Source organism: Sapajus apella, unplaced genomic scaffold (assembly GCF_009761245.1).
Source record: "Sapajus apella isolate SASKATOON/1434 unplaced genomic scaffold, GSC_monkey_1.0 scaffold69, whole genome shotgun sequence".
NCBI classification, from domain to species: domain Eukaryota; kingdom Metazoa; phylum Chordata; class Mammalia; order Primates; family Cebidae; genus Sapajus; species Sapajus apella.
The window spans coordinates 6,428,057-6,451,019 of record NW_022437009.1 but is presented as its reverse complement, the minus strand read 5'-3'; the positions used below and the strand labels follow the sequence as shown (position 1 = coordinate 6,451,019).

At 38.9% G+C, this 22,963-nt stretch overlaps 1 protein-coding gene across 12 annotated transcripts in view; it reads right to left on the bottom strand.

Annotated features, from left to right (window-relative positions):
* The window catches only part of PHTF1 (putative homeodomain transcription factor 1), a 61,403-nt gene that overhangs the window by 6,693 nt on the left and 31,747 nt on the right, over window positions 1-22,963 (bottom strand). For 5 of the 12 annotated variants that reach the window (XM_032249710.1, XM_032249711.1, XM_032249713.1 and 2 more), the window contains 11 exons: window positions 22,490-22,646; window positions 20,533-20,667; window positions 13,080-13,130; window positions 10,556-10,712; window positions 9,520-9,693; window positions 9,326-9,415; window positions 8,397-8,618; window positions 4,112-4,240; window positions 3,108-3,380; window positions 1,896-2,027; window positions 1,315-1,401 (listed from right to left, as the gene is read on the bottom strand). In XM_032249710.1, the coding sequence (XP_032105601.1) occupies window positions 1,315-1,401; window positions 1,896-2,027; window positions 3,108-3,380; window positions 4,112-4,240; window positions 8,397-8,618; window positions 9,326-9,415; window positions 9,520-9,693; window positions 10,556-10,712; window positions 13,080-13,130; window positions 20,533-20,667; window positions 22,490-22,646 (1,607 nt within the window). Of the gene's footprint in view, window positions 1-1,314; window positions 1,402-1,895; window positions 2,028-3,107; window positions 3,381-4,111; window positions 4,241-8,396; window positions 8,619-9,325; window positions 9,416-9,519; window positions 9,694-10,555; window positions 10,713-13,079; window positions 13,131-14,728; window positions 14,746-20,532; window positions 20,668-22,489; window positions 22,647-22,963 lie in introns of those variants that run through there. The other 7 variants (XM_032249717.1, XM_032249718.1, XM_032249712.1 and 4 more) reach the window with 4 other exon arrangements.

The following is a 22,963-nucleotide window of genomic DNA, read 5'->3' as shown; positions in this document are numbered from 1 at the left end:
CCCAAAAGGATGGATAACAATACTAAATCTGGATGCACCCAGTCACACAGCTTCAAGATATATAAAGCAAAAATCGACAGAAATAAAAGGAAACAGACAAATCCACAATCAGACTTGAACACACCTCTACCAATGGCTGACAGAATAAGCAGACCAAAAAATTCAGTAAGAATATAGAAAATATGATACATATAGGCCACTGCTCTTAACAATGACAGAATACAAATATTTTCAATGTGCTAATGGAAAATTTAACAAAACTGAATATATGCTGGATAAAGTAAGCCTCTACATATTTAAAAGGACTGAAAATATTCAGAGTATGTTTTGACCACAAAATTATGTTAAAATTCAATAAATGTGAAAGTATAAGATAAATCTGTAACTTCTTTTAATGCAGGAAGCACAGAAGCACTTTACAAAAAGGAGACCCTGTCAAAAGGATACAAGAGGGGTCTTCAAGGGACTCCCACTGGCCAAATTTTGGACAATGTAGGCATCAAAGCAAATATAGTAAGAATTTTTTTTTTTTTAAGAGAGGGGTCCTCATTATGTTGCCCAGGTTGGTCTTGAACCCCTGGCCTCACACAATCCTCCCACATCAGCCTCCCAAAGTGCTGGGATTACAGGTGTTAAGTTACTATGCCCAGCCTATAGTAATAGATTTTAACCCACTGGATAAAAATGAGAATACATGATTCCACAGTATAATAAATAAGTGAATGAATGAATGAAAGGGAAAGAAATGAAAGGTCTACCTTGGAGTGACAATTAATAAATACAGAAAAAATAATGTAGTTAGAAAGTCAGTATTTTGCAATCATGTAGTCCCAGCACTTTGGGAGGCCAAGGTGGATGAATCACAAGGTCAGGAGTTTGAGACTAGCCTGGCCAACATGGTGAAACTCCATCTCTACTAAAAATACAAAAATTAGCCAGGCGTGGTGGCGGGTGCCTGTAATCCCAGTTGCTCGGGAGGCTGAGGCAGGAGACTCACTTGAGCCCAGGAGGCGGAAGTTGCAGTGAGCCGAGATCATGCCACCGCACTCCAGCCTGGGCAACAGTGCAGAACTCCGTCTCAAAAAAAAAAAAAAAAAAAAATTACCAACTAAAGTTAGAGTGATCTTACAGTTTGAAAGGGCTTCAAAATTACTAGTATTCCCATTTTGAAAAGTTAGAAAAATTACCAAATATCCAAAATAGTAAAAAATGTAGACGCATTAAAAATACACACTTAAAGACCTAGTCTACAACAGAAAGTGAACCCTATAATAGAGTTTTCATTTTTCCTTAAAGCAGATATGAAACTTTTACCTGAGCACAACAAATGAAAGCAATTGAAAGTGTCAGCAGGAAGACTGAAGATACAACCACATCAACTGAGCGCTGTGGCCCCCGTCTCTGTGGAGTGAGACACGTGTTAATGTTTTAGATTACTGGCAGACAGCAATGGCCCTCACATCATTAACACTGAATTATACTATATTCGTGTAGAAATAACGTTTATAAGAAGTTTTTAAGACAGGATTTTAACATATTTTGGACGTCATCAACTTTAGGTACTGAAATCCATGCATTTCCAAAGTAAGGGAGACTGATTCATTGACATACTTTCAGTTGGAGTATTTCCCAAAAAGTCAGAACAATGTCTACCATTTAATTATCACTTTGCCCCTAGGAAATTTAGATTTTCTTTTACCTTTCTAAGCTCTTCTTTACCTACCCCTCCCAGCTTTGCAGAAAGATGACATCCAACTTACTGTGCAGCAAATCTGTCAGCTGCTGATATAATCTGCCTGATACCCAGAACTACACTATCTACTAAGTAACTGCTGCCAGGAGCTTTAGTGAGCATATTCTTGCATATACTCTATTGTTAATCAAATTAAACTCACCTTTAGATAGGAACGCAGTGATAACCATATTTTAATATTCTCCACCTTCTTAAGTCTGAAATGAGGTATTTCATATTTCCGAGCTTTCCTGGCAGAAGTAATATGGCTGAAGAGTTTTGCAAATAAAAATCTCTAGAAGAGGTTTAAAAAAATAATCACAGTGAAATGTATGTATGTGTCTGTGTATTCATATAATTGACAACAATATTCCCAGAATATAAAAATGTTAAAAAGAATGAAGTTCTAATCAGTGATCACTAAGATGGACAGTGAAAATTTTCATTAACAGCTCATTACCCTCTTGTTTTCAAAGCACATTACATAGAAATAGACTTCTTCACAATATGGTACACTCAAAATTTGCGAGCAATATTCTTTGGAAACCCCCAAAGAATGGCTGGAGTTTGTGGATCCACTACTTCACAAACTCAAATGTTTATACATGATTCTGGCTTATTCTCAAATTAAATTTCCATTCAAAAATCACATTTCTAGGGCTCAACACAGTGGCTCATGCCCTGTAATCCCAGCACTTTGGGAGGCAAAGATGGATGATCGCCTGAGCCTTGGAGTTCGAGACCAGCCTGGACAACAAAGACCTCACCTCTATGAAAACAAAAAAAATTAGCCGCATGTGGTGGCCCAGGCCTGTAGTCCCAGCTACTGGGGAGGCTGAGCTAGGAGGACTGCTTGGTCCTCAGAAGAGGTCAAAGCTGGAGTGAGCCGTGATCACACCACTGCACTCCAACCCGGACAACAGAGCAAAACCCTGTCTCAAAAAAAAAAAAGTCACACTTCTGCATATCACCAGTATTCTAAGCCCTCCACTTACAATTCTTATCAAATTTCAATAAATTTATTTCTTACTGGCCATTTTTCACAAAAACATTATCACATGTAGAGAATTATTTTATTCTACGGATAAAAAATTAAAAAGGCACACTGAAGTACAGATGCTAAGCAGTCAGCTAGGTTCATTTACTGGCTAAGCCACTTATTCTACACATGAGGCCCAGCAGAATTTCAGATTATAATGTGTAATTTGTAAATAGTAACACAAACAATAAATCCACAAATATCAAAAATTCACTTATCAATCCTTTATTGCCTACATCAACTTGAAGAGAGACCAAATCAAGAGACCAAAAACAACTCAACGGAATATCATATACAAAAACAGAGGTAAAAAATTTTACTTATTTCTCCACTGACCTGTTTATATGTTCTCTCTGCCACACACATCATGAAAAAAAACATCCAAGTAAGACACAATCTTTCAAAAAAATTAATTATGGACAAAACAATAATAGGTATAACAGGTGGTGCCCCACAAAAGAGAGTCAAGATCTCCTCAGCTGAAATGGACTTCAGTTGGTCAAGGTTCTTCTCACGGAAAAGTCGATGTAAGAATGGAAAAAATGCTAATCCAATAGTGACAACATTTCCCAGCATCTGATAACCTACTCCTTGCTGATATGCATTGACCTGTGAATTAAAATTTCCATCATTATTGTGTAGCTAAATGGAGTTACAAAGCAATATTTATCAGGCCAGGTGCGGTTGCTCATGCCTGTAATCCCAGCACTTTGGGAGGTCGAGGTGGGCAAATCACTAAGTCAGGAGTTCGAGACCAGCCTGGCCAATATGGTGAAACTCCATCTCTACTAAAATTACAAAAATTAGCTGGACATGGTGGTGCACGCCTGTAGTTCTAGCTATTCGGGAGGCTGAGGCAGGAGAATCACTTGAACCGAAGAGGCAGAGGTTGCAGTGAGCTGATATTGCACCACTGCATACTCCAGCCTGGTGACAGTACAAGACTCCGTCTCAAAAAACAACAAAAAAAGCAGTATTTATCAAATACTATTTAGACTATTAAAAACACATTCTAAAAGCATAAATACAAATAACATACAGATTTATGACTTTTAAATCTTATTAAAAATTTTTATTCAATGAGATAAGGAGTATCTGTAAAGAATACCTGAATAGTTATTACACTAATTAATAGAGACCAGATATAACAAATAATACATATGCTACCATGTAAAGACTCTGACTACAAAATTAGATATATGTTAATAATATATACTATATATATGATATGATATACATATGCTTCAAAAGCAGAGTCATACTGTTTTAATCACTAAGAGATTCTTATGAAATAGCTCCTGATCATGTTTTGAAAAATCTGAAAACAAATTTAATCTTACCCTGCTCATGATGATGCCACTTATTTCCAATACAGACATATCCATTTTTTTGCACTCATTGCCTTCCCAGATTATTGCACTAACTCGATCTGAGGCAGGACTTGAATTCTGAAGCCAGAATAAATGGTTCTGAGAAGAAAAATATAAAACTGTTTCTATCCAAGCTTTCTTTCCTCCATTAGTTTTTCTTTCCCTTTATCTTAACAGTTTGAAAGGACTTCAAAATTACTTGTATTCCCATTTTGAAAAGTTAGAAAAATTATCAAATATCCAAAATGTAAAAAAATGTAGATTCCCAGGCTCCATATGCCACCACTCCAATAACCGCTTCTATGATGCTGGTCCTTTTTTCTTTTTTGAGACAGGGTCTCACTATGTTGCCCAGGCTGGTCCCAAACTCCTGGGTTCAAGCAATCCTTCCATCTCAGCCTCCTGTGTAGCAAGGACCATAGTCACATACCACCATGGCCAACTAGGTCCTTTTTTCTTTACTTAGCCATTCTCTTACCTGGAGAGAGAATAAATGTCTTCTGTTATGAGGAGAGATAGGAGTCCATGAACTCCAAGGTTGCTTCCCTCTCTAAAAGTATGGAAGTGAGGATAAGCTTAGTGTAGTCATGGGCTATTAAGGAAGAAAGCAGCTCTTTTTTTTTTTTTTAATATATATTTTTTTAAAGATGGGGTTTCACCATATTGGTCAGGCTGGTCTCGAACTCCTGACCTCAGGTGATCCGCCCACCTCAGCCTCCCAAAGTGCTGGGATTACATGTGTGAGCCACCACGCCCGGCTGGAAGAAAGTATTTCTAGAGCTAGGGGACTACACTGGGAGTAACAGGAAGTAAAGAAAGAGAGATACTAAAAGGCCTTATTTATCACAAGAATGACTGAGGACTATTAAGTCTGTTTCTGGTCTAACCAGGACACAGAAATTTAGCAAGGCTTAGAAAAGCTCAAGTGGGGACAGTCACAATGAAAAACAGCTCCCTCTCCTCCTCTGCCATATCATGACTTATTCTGTAAGTACTAGCTCAAGTCCCATTTCACCATCATGGTCCTCTCTGACAGCCTTACTAACTTTGCCCTTATCTGAAAAGAAAAACTTTTATGGTCTGCATCAGACAAATTAGCATCTTATTATATGGTGCTTTTATGGCATCCTCTACTTATTTCCTATATAATTATCTTGTTCCCAAACTAAAATATAACCTTTAGAAAAGGACCATCTGGCATATTTTTTCTCTTTCTACCACAATGCTTAGCATAATGCCGACAAGCATTTACTGATTTGAATCACTGATGTGCTTCATTGATTCACTGACTTATACAACTCACATTTATTAAGCACCTACTATGTAGCATGCCTGTGGATAAAATGGAGAACAAGATAGATGTCCTTGCTATCAAGGAGCTTACAAACTTCTGAAGGAAGTCACTATACAGCATGGTAAGGAAAGGCAAGAGTGCTTTAGGAGTATATAGGAAATGCTTTCTAAAGGAAGCATCACTCAAGCCAAGACCTGCCTGAAAATAAAAATGAATAAACCAAAAGAATGGGCATTAGAGAAAATCATGTCCCAGGAAAGAAACCTGTATGCACAAGGACCCAGAAGCGTATGAGGCCTGGTACATATCAGAAAAGAAGGAAGTTAGTGGAGTTGAAGTTAACCATGGGAGGAGCAGGGAGAGAATGGACAGAATGAGACTGTATTAGAATAAATAAAAGAAGCAAGCAATCCAGAAGGAAGAAAAAAGGACTTTTTAAAAGGCGGCATTATCAAATTTGTATTTTAGAAGCATCACTATGGCTGTAGCGAGGAAAACGAAAGAAAGAGAGGCAAGCCTACAGAAGCTGTTGTAATGATCCAGTTAAGATGATGACCTGCACTGCACGAGCACACGTGTTAGGACCCGAAAGATGGTGAACTACGCCTGGGCAGGGCGATTTAAAAAAAAAAAAAAAAAAGATGACGGCCTGCACCAAGCAGGGTGACCACAAACAGAGAGATGCAGGTATTCAGACAGCTCAATCAAGAGAACACAAGTAATTAAGGGTGGGGAGAATGAGGCTGGTCAGGCACAGCAGCTCATGCCTGTAGTCCCAGGGAGGCCAAGGCAGGCGGATCATTTGAGGTCAGGCCAGCATGGCAAACACGGTGCAACCACATCTCTCCTAAAAATACAAAAATTAGCTGGGTGTGATGGCAGGCACCTGTAGTCCTAGCTACTTGGGAGGCTGACGCAGGAGGATTGCTTGCACCCAGGAGGCAGAGGCTGCAGTGAGCTGAGATTGTGCCACTGTACTCCAGCCTGGGTGACAGAGCGAGACGCCATCTCAAAAAAAAAAAAAAAAAAAAAAAAGAATGAGGTCAAGAATGAAACTTTTTTACTTGGGTGGTTAGTGTGATATACAGGAGGTCCAGGCGTGGTGGCTCACGCCTGTAATCCCAGCACTTGGGGAGGCTACGGCAGGTGGATCATGAGATCAAGAGATCCGAGATCATCCTGGCCAACATGGTAGAATCCTGTGTCTCTACTAAAAAATACAAAAATTAGCTGGGCGTGGTGGCGCGTGCCTGTAGTCCCAGCTACTCAGGAGACTGAAGCAGGATAATTGCTTGAACCTGGGAGGCCGAGGTTGCAGTTAGTTGAGATTGCGCCACTGCACTCCAGACTGGCACCCGGCAACAGAGCGAGACTCTGTCTCAAAAAAAAAAAAAAAAGAAAAGAAATACAGGAAATAAAAGAAGAACAGGCTAGGTGAACAGGATTGGAAAATGATTTATTGAATTTCACACAGTAAGTTTACCACACTGAATTATTCTTATATATGTCTTAAAATAATACTGCAAATCTCAAAGGAGGGGAGTGCTAAGGAGATCAAGATTATCATGATGCTATGCATAACTACTGAAAGCTAATGTAATTCAGATGACTCTTCAAACTGAATGTAAAAAATATTTAAACTCACTGCAAAATCAAAAAAGTAGCATAAAATTTTAATGAGAGCCAAGCACGGTGGCTCACCCCTGTAATCCCAATACTTTGGGAGGCTGAATTGGAGGACTGCTTGAACCCAGGAGTTCAAGACCAGCCTAAGCAACACAGTGCAACCTTGTCTCTACAGAAAATTTAAAAATTAGCCAAGCATGGTGGCTAATCAAGAGGCTGAGGTGGGAGGATCGCTTGAGCTGGGGAGGTTAAGGCTGCAGTGAGTCATGATTGTACCACTGTATGCCAGCCTGGGCAACAGAGTGAGCTCTGTCTCAAAAAACAAACAAATGAAACTTTAATGAGAAAATTTACATTGTTTCTAGTTCATTTTTTAAAAATTATATACATTTAATGAATGGATTTTTTAAATGAAAATGTATAACCTAAATCAATGGTAACTTTGAATCAAGAGAATTCGATAAACAAATGTATATCCATCATCCACAATTTGCAAGCCAATGTGGAAATATTTAGCCTAAAGAACAAAAACCTAAGAACCATAACAATCATTGATATTAAGCAATGATTGATGGGAGAATTATTTCTTCATCATTCAATCTATCCAGAAGTGGAATAAGCTGTATCATTAAATAACAAGCACTCCAGCTCCAGAAGTATTTAAGAAGAGGCCAACTGATCATCTGATGGAGATATTGATAATAATGCTTACATTTATTGGATACTTACTCTTGCCAGGTATTATGCTATGTCCTTTGTATTATCTCATTAGCTATTTCACACTATTCCTAAGAAGTAGGAACTATTATCACTAAATGACAGATGGTAAAAATTTACACAGATGTAGAATGAATCTCTACCTTGGTTGGAAGGTTGAAATACCTTCTAATGGCTATCTGATTTTATGATATTAATATAAAACCTGAAATTAAAAGCATTATTTATGTATTATTGAAAAAGCAGGCAATGCCAATTTCTAGTAATTAATATGTAATACTGTGATGTTCATGAAAATATAGGGTATATTATATTTTCTATATGCAAAGTCTACTCATACAAAATATGAACAAACATTAAGGACCATTCTAAGAAAAATAATTTGAAAAAGTAATGTAAAGAAAAATTTAGGTTATGGCAACTCTAGATTATTTCTCCCTGAGTTCTAGTTCCAACACCTTCACTTACAGGCTCTGCACAATCTCCTCACATCTAAACTGAGGATAATAATAGTTTCTACCCTAAAGGATTATTGTAAAGTTAAATGAGATAACACAGTGTCTGATACACAGTAAAAACACAATAAATACTAGCTATTCTTATCTTGCCTGCACAGACCTGCTGAAAAACATCCTCTTTGGGGTCACGTTTGGTCCCTGAGTGAAGGGTATTCATATGGGCCCCCTCACTGTCACTGGTGACAGATGACCGGCACTCTGGGCCATGTAACAGGTCATCCCATAACATATCTTCAGTTTCCGAGTCATGGCGGGTGCTTTCTGAGTCTCTTCTTGACATGTTGAGGCTTCGAGAGCCACCACTCACACCAGATCTAGAGCACTTTAAAGGAAAACAAAAAGCAAAAAATGTTATTCATCTTTAAAAATAACTATGTGAAATAAAACAAGTTATCTACAGCAATGGCTTGAAAGCCGTCATAAGTCAAGCCTTCATAAGTCAATCACCATAAATTCATTTGTTCACAGGGCTTTGCATAACAATAATGCTTTTTTATTTTTTGATACCGGGTCACACCCTGTCACCCAGGCTGGAGTGCAGAGGCACGATCATGGCCCACTGCAACCTCTTGGACTTAGGCTACGTGCTCTTGGGCTCAGGTGATCCTCCTGCATCAGTCTCCTGAGTAGCTGGCACTACAGCTTCAGGCCATTACACTCAGCTATTTTTTTTTTTTTTTTTTTTTGTAAAGATGGGATCTCATTTTGTTTCCCTGGCTGGTCTTGAACTCCTGGTCTCAAGCGAGCCACCCACCTCAACCTCTCAAAGCGCTGTGATTACAGGCGTGAGCTACCATGCCCAGCCCATCTGTGATACTCTTAAGCTTAGAGTCAATGTGGAAAAAAATTATTTCTCTTTCTAGGTGTGTAGTCATTAAAAGCTGCTAGATAAGGACATGGATAATTGGAGACAAAGGAGGGCAGGCAAATATTAATGTAAATGCTACTTTAGGCCAACTAATAAAAAAAGGAATGGATAAAGTTATTACACTCAAAAATATACCTTGATTTCTCAAAGGGACACTTTACCTGGCTGAAGGCTGCTGATTCAAATTCTGATTCTGCCAGACTATCTGAATCCCGCACAATATGACACCACCTTGTAGTGGTTTTCTTTACCTGCCAAAAATCAAACCAACAAGCTATAGGAAACTATGTTAAATGCTTTGTTACTAAATTCAGTGATTTAGTCCTATAATTTCATAAACTAAAACAGAAATTACCTGAGAGTTTAGGTGCCTTGAAAGTATTGATTTTCTATTCTTAACTTCACAACCATTGTCACTTGAGGCCCCTTCCACACTCCTACGCAATAATATCATCTGTGTCCGTGCTTCACCATCTTCCTCACTTGACAGGTCATCAGATACCCCATTACCCAAATGCCTAAAAGCCTCCTACAAAGAGAACAACAACACCTTCACAGGGCACAACCCAAAATATTCTAGTAAGCTACATGTGTGATAACAAAAAAAAATACGAAAACCACCAAGCAGTAAAAGTAAACTAACCCAAAGCTGAACAAATCCATATATTAATCTCAATTAAGAAAAGTATTAACTTGAAACTAAATATCCTAAATGATGAGGCGCTGTTATGTAGTATTCAAAAACCAAGAGTCAAGTCAAACTCTAAGCCTGAATCACAGCTCTTCTACTTACTAGATACATAACCTTGAGCAATTGACTAAATCTGCCTGTATCTGAGTCTCCTCATCTGAAAAATAATGATAATAAAAGCATCTATTTCACAGGTGTGTTGAAAAAAGAAAAAAAGGATAAGTTAGTATATGTAATGTACTTAAAACAATGCCTGGTTATAGTAATGGCTCAATAAATATTAGACTAAATGCCATAATCTAACAAATAAAACAGTTTAAGACTGTAAAGTAAAAGTGTATAGTTATAGACATAGAGCAGACCATCTCTACCTAAACCCACAAAATATTTCCCAAACCCTTACTATACTATCAGTGCTTCTCTGGAATATGACAGCACCCTCTTCACTAATCTGTTTATTAAATCTACCAGCCTACTGCTAAGGCTGGATAACTCACAAAACTAGTAAGTCTAGTAATAGATATTTTAAGACTAAGCTCCAGTTTTCATGTGATATTTTCTTGTCATATCCTGTGGTTTTACTTACTTGTTAGGACAAATTTACAAACCTATTAGTATCTATTTTATACTTCTAGCAGAGTCTTAATAGGAAAATGTTACAAGGGGAAAAAAAGTTTTGTTAAATCCATCTAAATCTTACCCTACGGCACTTTTCTCCATCTGAAAACTTTGCTTTCTCTCTTGTTTGCCACATTCTAATCTCTGGTCGACATTGTCTCTTCTTGATAGGAGGTACACAACTTGGGTCATTGTCAGTTTCAGTCCCTTTGTTAGATATTAATTTTACTCTTTTAATCCTATTTTTAAAAAAGGAAAAAGATTAGTTTCTGAAAGTAACACCTTTCAAGACACCACTTTCTTCTGAGGAACACACTATATTATTCTAGAAATCAAGAAAATTCAGGAATCATATTTTTCAAGACTTCAGCTTGCTAAGTAAGGGTATCAAATGACAGAATATTCACTCAGACTCAGAATGTGAGTCTATTCTTCAAAGACTCATGTCAGTTAACTGAAAGGAAGCATACACTTTTCAGTGTTGCACAAAAGTAGGTTCACAGTCCTCTTCACATCTTCTCAAATACAATGCAACGCCTACCTTATGTTGTCTGTTACTGCCACTCCACTAGGCCAGTAGACTTACGGTGCACATGACCTATTGAGATACCAGCTGGAGTGGCCAGGGAGTGCTTGTGCCACCCCTACTGCAAAGCTAGGCACTGTTGCTCATAGCCCAGGAAGAGAGAGGAGTAAAAAGGATACTCCTCTTGCAATTTGGATACCAGCTCAGCCAGAGTAGAACAAGGGACCAGAATCCTGAGGCCCCCATTCTAGGCCCTAGCTTCTGGATGACATTTGCAGACACACCTTGGACCAAAATGGAACCAGCACGGTTGAAGGCAGCATTCATCACCTGCTGACCAAAGAGGCCCTGGGCTCTGTATAGTCAATAGTGGTATCCAGGCAGTACTCACTGTGGGCCTTGGGTGAAACTCAGGGCCATGCTGGCCTCAGGAGTGACTCAATATATTCTCAGCTGTGGTAGCTACAGGGAGAGACTCCTTCTGCTTGAGGTAAAGATAGGGAAGAGTAAAGGGGACCAGGGTATCAGCTCAACCACAGTGGGGTAGAGCACCAAGTGTGCTCTTAAGGTCCCTCATTCTAGGCCCTGCCTCCTGGATGGTACTTCTGGACCCACCCTGGGCCACAAGGAAGCCCACTGCCCTGAAGGGAGATACCCAGGCCTATCAGTATTGACCACAAGCTGATCAAAGAGCCCTTGGACTTGAGTGAATATCAGCAATAGCCACGCAGTACTTGCTGCAGGCCTTGAGCAGCAGTGGCCACAGGAGAGATTCCTCTGCTTGAGGAAGGGGAGAGAAGAGTGGGAAGGAGTTTGTCTTTTGCCTTGGTGCCAGCTCAGCTACCATACAATAGAGCAACAGGTAGATTCCTAAGGTTCTCGACGTCAGGCCCTGGCTGCCAGACAGCATCTCCAGATCTGCCCAGAGCCAGGGGGTAACTTGCTGCCCTGAAAGGAAGGACGTAAGCCTGGCTGGGTTTGTAGTGCCCTTGGGCTTTGTGTAAACATAGGTGGTAGACAGGCAAGTGGTCGCCATGTGGACCTTGGGCAAAATCGAGTGCTGGGCAGGCTTCAGGCCTGTCCCAACCCAGTCCCAGTATTAATGGCCACAGAGGTGCTGTGTCACCGCTCCTAGCTCCAAGCAGCTTAGCACAGAGAGAGACTCCACTTGTTTGGGAGAAAGTTAGGGAAAAGAACAAGAGTCTCTGCCTGGTAATCCAGAGAATTCTTCCAGATCTGACCCAAGACCACCAAGGCAGAACCTCTACAAGTCTGCTGGAGCCACGACATTACTAGGCTTAGGGTACCCCCTAATGCAGATACAGCTGCAGTGACGAAAAACTTAGAGCACAACACCCAATTCCCCTCAAATACTTAGAAAGCCTTCCCAAGGACAGGTACAAAGAAGCCCAGACCATGAAGTCTACAATAAACATCTAGTCATTCAATGCACAAACACTAATGAGCATCCACAAGCATCAGGACCATCGAACAAAACATGATCTCACCAAACGAACTAATAAGACACCAGTGACCAATTCCAGAGAGACAGAAATATACAACCTTAGAGACAGAAAATTCAAAATAGCTATTTTTGGCCAGGCACAATGGCTCATGCCTATAATCTCAGTACTTTGGGAGGCCAAGAAGCAGGTGGATCACTTGAGCTAAGAAGTTCGAAACCAGCCTGGGCAACATGGCAAAACCTCATCTCTATAAAAAATATAAAAATTAGCTGGGTGCACTGGCATGTGCCTGGAGGATCACTTGAGCCTGGGAGGTGGAAGTTGCAGTGAACCAAGATTGCACCATTGCACTTCAACCTGAAAGATGAGAGTGAAACCTTGTCTCAAAAAAAAAAAAAAAAAAAAAAAAAAAAAAAAAAAGATAAATTTAACAAAAAGTAAAAAAACTAAAAAAAAAAAAAAAGGAAAAAAATTCTGGAGCTGAAAATGCAACTGACATACTGAAGAATGCATCAGAGTCTCTTACCAGCAGAATTGATCAAGCAGAAGAAAGAACTAAAAATACACAGAGGAGACAAAAGAAAAAAGAACAACAACAAAAAAATGAAACTCACCTAAAAGATCTGGAAAATAGCCTCAAAACAGCAAATCTAAGAGTTATTGACCTTAAAGAGGAGGTAGAGAGAGAGATAGGAGTATAAAGTTTATTCAAAAGGATAATAACAAAAAACTTCCCAAACCTAGAGTAAGATACCAATATTCAAGTACAAGAACGTCATACAATACCAAACAGATTTAACCAAAAGAAAAATACCTCAAGGTATTTAACAATCAAACCCTCAAAGATAAAGGATAAAGAAAGGATACTAAAAGCAGTAACAGAAAAGAAACAAATGGCATACAAAGATGCTTCAATATGTCTAGCAGCAGACTTCACAGGCTAGGAGAGTGGTATGACATGTTTATTTACTTATTTATTTTTACTTTTTTTTTTTTTTTTGAGAAAGGGATCTCAGTTGCCTAGGCTGAAGTTCACTATCACAATCACAGCTCATTACTGCCTCCACCTCCTAGGCTCAAGTGATCCTCTTGTCTCAACCTCCAGCATAACTGAAACCACAGGCACATGCCACCACACCAAGCTAATTTTTTATTTTTATTTTTGCAGAGACTGCATCTCCCTAATGTAGCCCAGGTTGGTCTTGAACTCCTGGGCTCAAGCAGTGCTCCTATCTTGGCTTCCCAAAATGCTGGGATTACAGGCATGAGCCACTAAGTCCAGCCAGATTGACATATTTAAACTGCTAAAGGAAAAACTTTTTTATCATAGAATAGTATATTCAGCAAAAATAAACTTCAAACAAGAAGGAAAAATAAAAACATCCCCAGAAAAAACAAAAGCTGAAGGATTTCATCAACAAAAGACCTGCCTACAGAAATGCAAAAGAAAGTTCTTTAAACTGAAAGGACATTAATGAGCAATAAGCAATCATCTGAAGGTACAAAACTCATTGGTAATAGTCAATACACAAAAAAAGACAGAATATTATAACTTTGTAATTGTGGTATGTAAACTACTCATATCTTCAATAGAAAGACTAAAACATGAACCAATTAAAAAAATACAACATTTCAAGACATAGACAGTACAATAAGATAAATACAAACAAAAAGTTTAAAAGCAAGGGGACAGTGAAAGTGTAGTTTTTATCACTTCTCTCTTTGCTCGTTTATGAGTTTGCTTGTTTATGCAATCAGTGTTATCAGTTTAAAATAATAGATTATAAAATATTATTTGCAAGCCTCAATGTAATCCCAAATTAAAAAATAATAACAGATACACAAGAAATAAAAAGAAATTAATTTAAAAATACCACTAGAGAAAATCACCTTCACTAAGAGGAAGACAGGAGGGAAAGAAGGAAGAGAAGATCACAAATGAACCAGAAAACAACTAACAAAGTGGGAGGCGTAAGTCCTTACTTATCAATAATGGCATGGAATGTAAATGAACTAAACTTTCTAATCGAAAGACACAGAATGGCTTAATGAATTAAAAAAAAAAAATCCATGATCTATTGCCTACAAGAAACAAACTTTACCTATAAAGATACACATAGGCTGAAAATAAGGGAATGGAAAAAGATATTCCATGCTAATAGAAACTAAAAATTAGCAGGAGTAGTGTATTAGTTCATTTTCATGCTGCTGCTGAAGACATACCCAAGAATGGGGGGAAAAAAAGAGATTTAATTGGACTTACAGTTCCACATGGCTGGGGAGGCCTCAGAATCATGGCAGGAGGTGAAAGGCACTTCTTACATGGTGGCGGCAACAGAAAATGAGGAAGAAGCAAAAGCGGAAACCCCTGATAAACCCATCAGATCTCGTAAGACTTACTATCACAAGAATAGCATGGGAAAGACCAGCCCTCATGACTCAAATTACCTCCCCCTGAGCTCCTCCCACAACCCTTGGGAATTCTGGGAGATACAATCAAGTTGAGATTTGGGTGGGGACACAGCCAAACCATATCATTCTGTCCCTTGCCCCTCCAAATCTCATGTCCTCACATTTCAAAACCAAACATGCCTTCCCAATGCTCCCGCAAAGTCTTAACTCATTTCAACATTAACCCAAAAGTTCACAGTCCAAAATCTCATCTGAGACAAGGCAAGTCCCATCCGCCTATGGGCCTGTAAAATCAAAAGCAAGCTAGTTACTTCCTAGATACAATGGGGTACAGGTATTGGGTAAATACAGACGTTCAAAATGGGAGAAATTCGCCAAAACAAAGTGGTTATAGGGCCCTTGCAAGTCTGAAATCCCATGGGGCAGTCAAATTTTCAAGCTCCAAGATTATCTCCTTTGACTCCAGATCTCACATCCAGGTCACACTGATGCAAAAGGTGGGAACACATGATCTTGGGCAGCTCTGCCCTTGTGGCTTTGCAGAGTACAGCCTCCCTCCTGACTGCTTTCATAGGCTGGTGTTGAGTGTCTGCAGCTTTTCCAGGCACACAGTGCAAGCTGTCAGTGGATCTATCATTATGGAGTCTGGAGGATGGTGACCCTCTTCTCACAGCTCCTGTAGGCAGTGCCCCAGTAGGGACTCTGTGTGAGGGTTCCAACCCCACATTTCCCTTCCGTACTGCCCTTGCAGTGGTTCTCCATGAGGGCCCCATCCCTGTAGCAAACTATTGCCTGGGCATCCAAGTGTTTCGATACGTCTTCTGAAATCTAGGCAGCAGTTCCCAAGCCTCAGTTCTTGACTTCTGTGTACCTGCAGTCTCAACACCATGTGGAAGCTGCCAAGGTTTGGGGCTTCCATCTTCGGAGGTCACAACCTGAGCTGTACACTGGCCCCTTTCAGCCATGGCTGGAGCAGCTGGGACACAGGGCACCAAGTCCCTAGGCTTCACATAGCATAAGGATCTTGGGTCTGACCCACAAAACCCCTTTTTCCTCCTGGGCCTTCAGGCCTGTGATGGGAGGAGCTTTTGTGAAGGTGTCTGACATGGCCTGGAAACATTTTCCCCATTGTCTTGGGGATTAACATTAGGCTCCTTGCTACTTATGCAAATTTCTGCAGCCAGCTTGACCTTCTCCCTAAAAAATGAGTTTTTCTTTTCTATTGCATAGTCAGGCTGCAAATTTTCCAAACTTTTATGCTCTGCTTTCCTTATAAAATTGAATGCCTTTAACAGCACCCAAGTCACCTCTTGAATGCTTTGCTGCTTAGAAATTTTTTACCACCAGATACCCTAAATCATCTCTCTTAAGTTCAAAGTTCCACAAATCTCTAAGGCAGGGCAAAATGCCACCAGTCTCTTTGCGAAAACATAACAAGAGTTACCTTTGCTTCAGTTCCCAACAAGTTCCTCATCTCCATCTGTTACCACCTCAGCCTAGACCTTATTGTTCATATTCATAACAGTATCAGCATTTTTGTCAAAGCCATTCAACAACTCTCTAGGAGGTTCCAAACTTTCCCACATTTTCCTGTCTTCTTCTGAGCCCTCCAAACTCTTCCAACTTCTGCCTGTTACCCAGTTCCAAAGTTGCTTCCACATTTTCAGGTATCTTTTCAATAATGCCCCACTCTACCGGTACCGATTTACTGTATTAGTTGGTTTTCATGCTGCTGATAAAGACATACCTGAGACTGAGAAGAAAAAGAGGTTTAATCGGACTTACAGCTCCACATGGCTGGGGAGGCTTCAGAATCACGGCAGGAGGCAAAAGGCACTTCTTACATGATGGCGGCAAGAGAAAATAAGGAAGAAGCAAAAGCGGAAACTCCTGATAAACCCATCAGATCTTGTGAGACTTATTCACTATCCCGAGACTAGCCCAGGAGAGACCGGCCCTCATGATTCAATTACTTCCCCCTGGCTCCCTCCTGCAACATGAGAATTTTGGGAGATACAATTCAAGTTGAGATTTGGGTGGGAACACAGCCAAACTATATCAAGTAGCTATACTTGCATCAGACAAAATAGATTTCAACTATAAAAAGAGTTAATGAAGGTCATTATATAATGATAAGGGGGTCAATTCAGCAAGAGGATATAACAATTGTAAATATATATGCACACAACACTGGAGCACCCAGAAACATAAGGCAAATATTATTAGAGATAAAGAGAGAGATAGACTCCAATACAATAATAGCTGGAAACTTCAACCTCATTTTCAGCATTAGACAGATCATCCAAATAGAAAAATCAACAAAGAAACATTGGACTTAATCAACACTACAAACCAAATAGACCTGACAGACACTTACTGAACATTTCATCTATCAGCTATAGAATACACATTCTTCTCCTCAGCACAAGAATCATTCTCAGGGATATACTATATTATAACCACAAAACAAGTCTTAAAACATTCCAAGAAATTAACATGATATCAAGTATCACCCGGAGAGTACAGCATCCTTCCTGACTGCTTTCACGGGCTGGCGTTGAGTGTCTGCAGCTTTTCCAGGCGCACAGGGCAAGCTATTGGTGGGTCTACCATTCTGGAGTCTTGAGGACAGTGGCCACTCTTCTCACAGTTCCACTAGGCAGTGTCCCCCAGTGGGGAATCTGTGTGGGGGTATCAATACCACATTTCCCTTCCACACTGCCCTGGCAAAGGTTCTCCATGAATGCCCTGCCCTGGCAGCAAACTTCTGCCTGGACATGCAAGTATTTCCATACATCCTCTGAAATCTAAGCAGAGGTTCCCAAATCTCAATTCCTGGCTTCTGTGCGCCTCTACAAAAAATTAGGGAGGGTTGTGGTGGCACATGCCTGTGGTCCAAGGTACCTGGGGGCTTCACATACAAGAATCGTTTGAACTGGAAGGCAGAGGTTGGAATGAGCCAAGATCATGCCACTGCACTCAAGCCTGGGCAACAAAATGAAGCGCTGTCTCAAATAATAATAATAAATATAAAATAAATAAATAAAAGGATCCTTCATCATGACCAAGTAGGGTTATACCAGGGATGCAAGGATAGTTCAACATACATACAAATCAATCATGTGACACATCATACCAACAGAATGAAGGACAAAAATCATATAATCCTTTCAATTGATGCTGAAAAGTACTTGGTAAAATTCAGTATCTCTTCATGATAATAATTCTCAAAAATCAGGGTAGAAGAAACATACCTCTATAGAATAAAAGTCATATATGACAGACCCACAGCTGGTATCATACTGAATGAGAAAAAAATAAAAGCCTTTCCTCTAAGATCTGGAAAATGACAAGGATGCCCACTTTCATCACTATTATTTAATATAGTACTAGAAATCCTAGCTAGAGCAATTAGACAAGAGACAGAAATAAAAGGCATACAAATTGGAAAAGAAGAATTCAAATTACCTTTGTTTACAGATAAAATTTTATATTTGGAAAAACCTAAAGATTTTGCCAAAAAAGTATTAGAACTGATAAACAAATTCATTAATGTTGCAGGATACAAAATCAACATAAAAAATCAGTAGCATTTCTATATGCCAACAGCAAACAATCTAAAAAAGAAATCAAGAAAATGATACCATTTCTAATAGCTACCAATAACATTAAACACCTAGCAATTAACCAAAGAAGTGAAAGATCTCTATAATAAAAACTATAAAACATTGATGTAAGAAATTGAAGAGAATGCAAAAAATATGGAAAGATAATTTATGAAATGGAAAAATCAATATTGTTAAAATTATCCATATTAACCAAAGCAATCTTCAGATGCAATGCAATCCCTATAAAAACACCGATGACATTCTTCACAGAAATAGAAAAAACAATCTTAAAATTGATACGGAATAAAAAAAGACCCAAAATAGCCAAAGCTATTCTGAGTAAAAATAACAAACTGAAGGAATCACATTACTTGACTTCAAATTATACTACAGCATGATAGTAACCAAAGAAGCACAGCATTGGCATAAAAACACATAGGCTAATGGAACAGAATTGAGAACCCAGAAATAAATCCATACATCTACAGCAAACCCTTTTTTTTTTTTTTTGGAGACAGGGTCACACTCTGTCACTCAGGCTGGAGTACAGTGGTGAGATCTTGGCTCACTACAACCTCTGCCTCCCAGGTTCAAGCGATTCTCCTGCTTCCACCTTCCGAGTAGCTGGGATTACAGGTACCCACCGCTACACCCAGCTAATTCTTGTATTTTTAGTACAGACAAGGTTTCACCATGTTGGCCAGGCTGGTCTGGAACTCCTGACCTCAAAAGATCTCAGCCTCCCAAAGTGCTGGGATTATAGGCATGAGCCACCGCACCCGACCGACAGTGAACTCAGTTTTGACAAAGATGCCAAGAACATACATTGGAGAAAGGATAGTTTCTTCAATAGACAGCGCTGGAAAAACTGAACAGCCACATGTAGAAGAATGAAACTAGATCCTTATCTCTCACCATATACAATATTGAATAAAAGTGAATTAAAGATCTAAATCTAGGACCCCAAACTATGAAACTACTAAAAGGAAACATTAGGGAAACCCTCCAAACATTGGTCTGGGCAAAGATTTCTTAAATAACACTCCATGAGCACAGGCAACCAAAGCAAAATGGACAAATGATATCACATCAAGTTAGAAAGCTTCTATGTAGCAAAGGAAACAATCAACCAAGTGAAAAGCAACTCACAGAATGAGAGAAAGTAAGTGCAAATTATCCACCTGACAAAGGATTAATAACCAGAATATATAAGGAGCTCAAACAACTCTATACAAAATAATCTAATAATCTGATTTTTAAATGGGCAAAAGATCTGAATAGACATCAAATCAGAAGAAGACATACAAATGGCAAACAGGTGTATGAAAAGGTGTTCACATCATTGATCACGGAAATGCAAATTAAAACCACAATGAGATCTCTCACCCCAGTTAAATTGGCTTTTATCCAAAAGACAGGCAATAATAAATGCTGGAAACGATATGGAGAAAAGGGAACCCTTGTACACTGCTGGTGAGAATGTAAAGTAGTACAACCACTATGAAGACCAGCTTGGAGGTTCCTCAAATAAACAAAAATAGAACTACCATATGATCCAGCATTCCCGCTGCTGGGTATATTAACCAAAAGAAAGGAAATCAGGCCAGGTGTGGTGGCTCACACCTGAGGCTTGAGGTCAGGAATTTGAGGTCAGCCTGGGCAACATGGTGAAACACTGTCTCTAGTAAAAATACAAAAATTAGCCAGGTGTGGTGGCAAGCGCCTGTAATCCCAGCTACTCAAGAGACTGAGGCAGGAGAATCGCTTGAACCTGAAAGGCAGAGGTTGCAGTGAGCCAAGATCATGCCACTTCACTCTCAAAAAAAAAAAAAAAAAAAAAAAAAAACCCGGAATGATACTTTAATGATAGATTACTGCATTCATAGGTAACATAACAGTGAAGACCGCATTTTCAGCAAGCAAACCCTCTGATAACCCCTAAAAATCACACCATAACAAGTCTACGCTACTTACTCCTATGGTCTGATGATACTATATACTTTGTAAACACTATGTGAATACAAAATCAAGTAAAAAAGACTCCCACCTGTTGCCAAAGATAGTCTCCCAAAAACCACCAATAACAGGTACAGATTCCAAAGTTTCTATTCCTCTGACTTTATCAGAGGAGTTGTTTCCATTTTCTCGGCTCCCATCACCATTTACAGTTTTTCGTAATTTTCTACAAAGAAAAAAATTTCAATAACTTCAGATTATTCAAGACCCTTTCTATTTCTGCCCAAAATATCCCTACAGAAAATTATACTGATAAATTACTACCTAAAATCAAGTATCGTTTAACTTCATATACTGAGGATAAATTATACAAGTACTTTCTGATTCGAGGGCAAAACAGATTCCAAACCAAAATCCTATGCTCCCATTTTTTTCAGTTATTAAAGAAATAGAACTGCTATTCAGAATCTACTAAAAAAATGTTCCACTTTTATGACCAAGAGTCTGTTCAGGCACATTCAACACCACTAGCAGAAGGAGCAAGTTCTTTAAATGTGGACATTAGGAATCTACCTCTTATGGCATATTTTACAAGGGTAACTTAGAAAAATAGCAACTGATCACTTATTATTGATATCCTATATAATTAAAAGGTATATCCTATAAATACCAGTAAGACATACCATAGCATCTTACTTCCTTAGAAAACATCAATTTAATTGAATTTATAAGAACTCTTCTTTTAAAAAACTTTTTAAAAATATCATTCAAAAATAAGAATATGTTGAAATTCATTTCACCTAATCGAAAATTTGTATTTAGTAATTGCTTATGCAGGCAAAAATCTAGAGATACTCTGAGGGAAGATAACATAACTTCTGGAAGATAATGCATATACCTAAGAAATCTTCAACAGTTCCAAAACTCATATATATCATATAATCAATTAAAACATAACATGAATTCAATATGTAAAGAAAAACCAAATCAATCCTTATTAAAAGTTTAGACAGCCAGGTGCAGTGGCTCACACCTGTAATCCCAACACTTTGGGAGGCCGAGGCAGGTGGATCACCTGAGGTCAGGAGTTCCAGACCACCCTGACCAACATGATGAAACCCTGTCTCTACTAAATACAAAAAAAAAAATTAGCCGGGCATGGTGACATACACCTGTAAGCCCAGCTACTTGGGAGGCTGAGGCAGGAGAATCGCTTGAACACAAGAGGTGGTAGAGGTTGCAGTGAGCCAAGATTGTGCCACTGCACTTCAGCCTGGGCAAACCTCCATCTCATAAAAAAAAAAAAAAAAAAAAAAAGGCCAGGTACAGTGGTTCACGCCTGTAATCCCAGCACTTTGGGAGGCGAAGGTGGGCAGGTCACTTGAGGTCAGGAGTTTGAGACCAACCTGTCCAACATAGTGAAACCCCGTCTCTACTAAAAATACAAAAAAATTAGCTGGGCATGGTGGCGGGTGCCTGTAATCCCAGCTACTTGGGAGGCTGAGGCAGGAGAATCACTTGAACTCAGGAGGCAGAGGTTGCAGTAAGCCAAGATCATGCCACTGCACTCCAGTCCCTGGGTGACAGAATGAGACTCCAACTCAAAAAAAAGAGTTTAGACCACTTAGAAATCAATTCTTATTACACACTTTTGAAAAAAGGTAAAATTTTAGTAGCACTAACCAAATGTACCAAGATCTTTGTTTACAGTGAATTTTCACCAAATTTTGATTAAGACTGAATCTCAAAGAAAATGTTTTTTCAAAGCCAATCTATAAGATAAATTTTAATGAAGAATAATAAAGTATAGAAATTTTCCTTTTAAACAACCATACTGAATGACAAAATCCCAAACTGAAACTAAAAGTTTGTAATAACGTTTCTCAGCATCAAGGAGAAAACTGCAAAGTAATGCATTCATTTTCCAAGCCAAAAAATAATTTAAAAATACACAAAAGATGGAGATTTAAAATGAATCAAAGGTTTTATAAATCTCTACAATACCTCTCTCAGACAATACACAACTACAGTGTACTTTCTCATCTTACCTTCTTCTCCGATTTCCATTGTTTCCTGATGGTCTCGTTAACTGAGTAGACACAATTTGACAGTGGACAGTTCCCATGAGTAGCATAAGGCACAAGGGTCCAAGTACTTCACTTACATTCACAATAGGCATCATCAAATATAAGACAATTGCTATAACTGAAGAGGTTTTAAGATGTCAAACATTAGAGTTCATCTTTAAAATTAATTCTAAAAACTATACAAACTGTTTCTTTAAAAATCCATCATTTAAAAAAGTACAGAAGTAAATAATTTCCTATAATACTCATCCAGCAGCATATCAGCCAAGAGAAAACTGGAAGCCCTATATCCCTCGGCAAGTGAAGAATACTGTGTTAAAAGGATTTCGCTTTCTGGCAGCATGATAATTTAGATACTTCAAAAGGATTTCCACTGCAAAACAACAAGATGCTGTATATAACACACATCCTGAAGTGTTGTGTTACTCAAAGGAA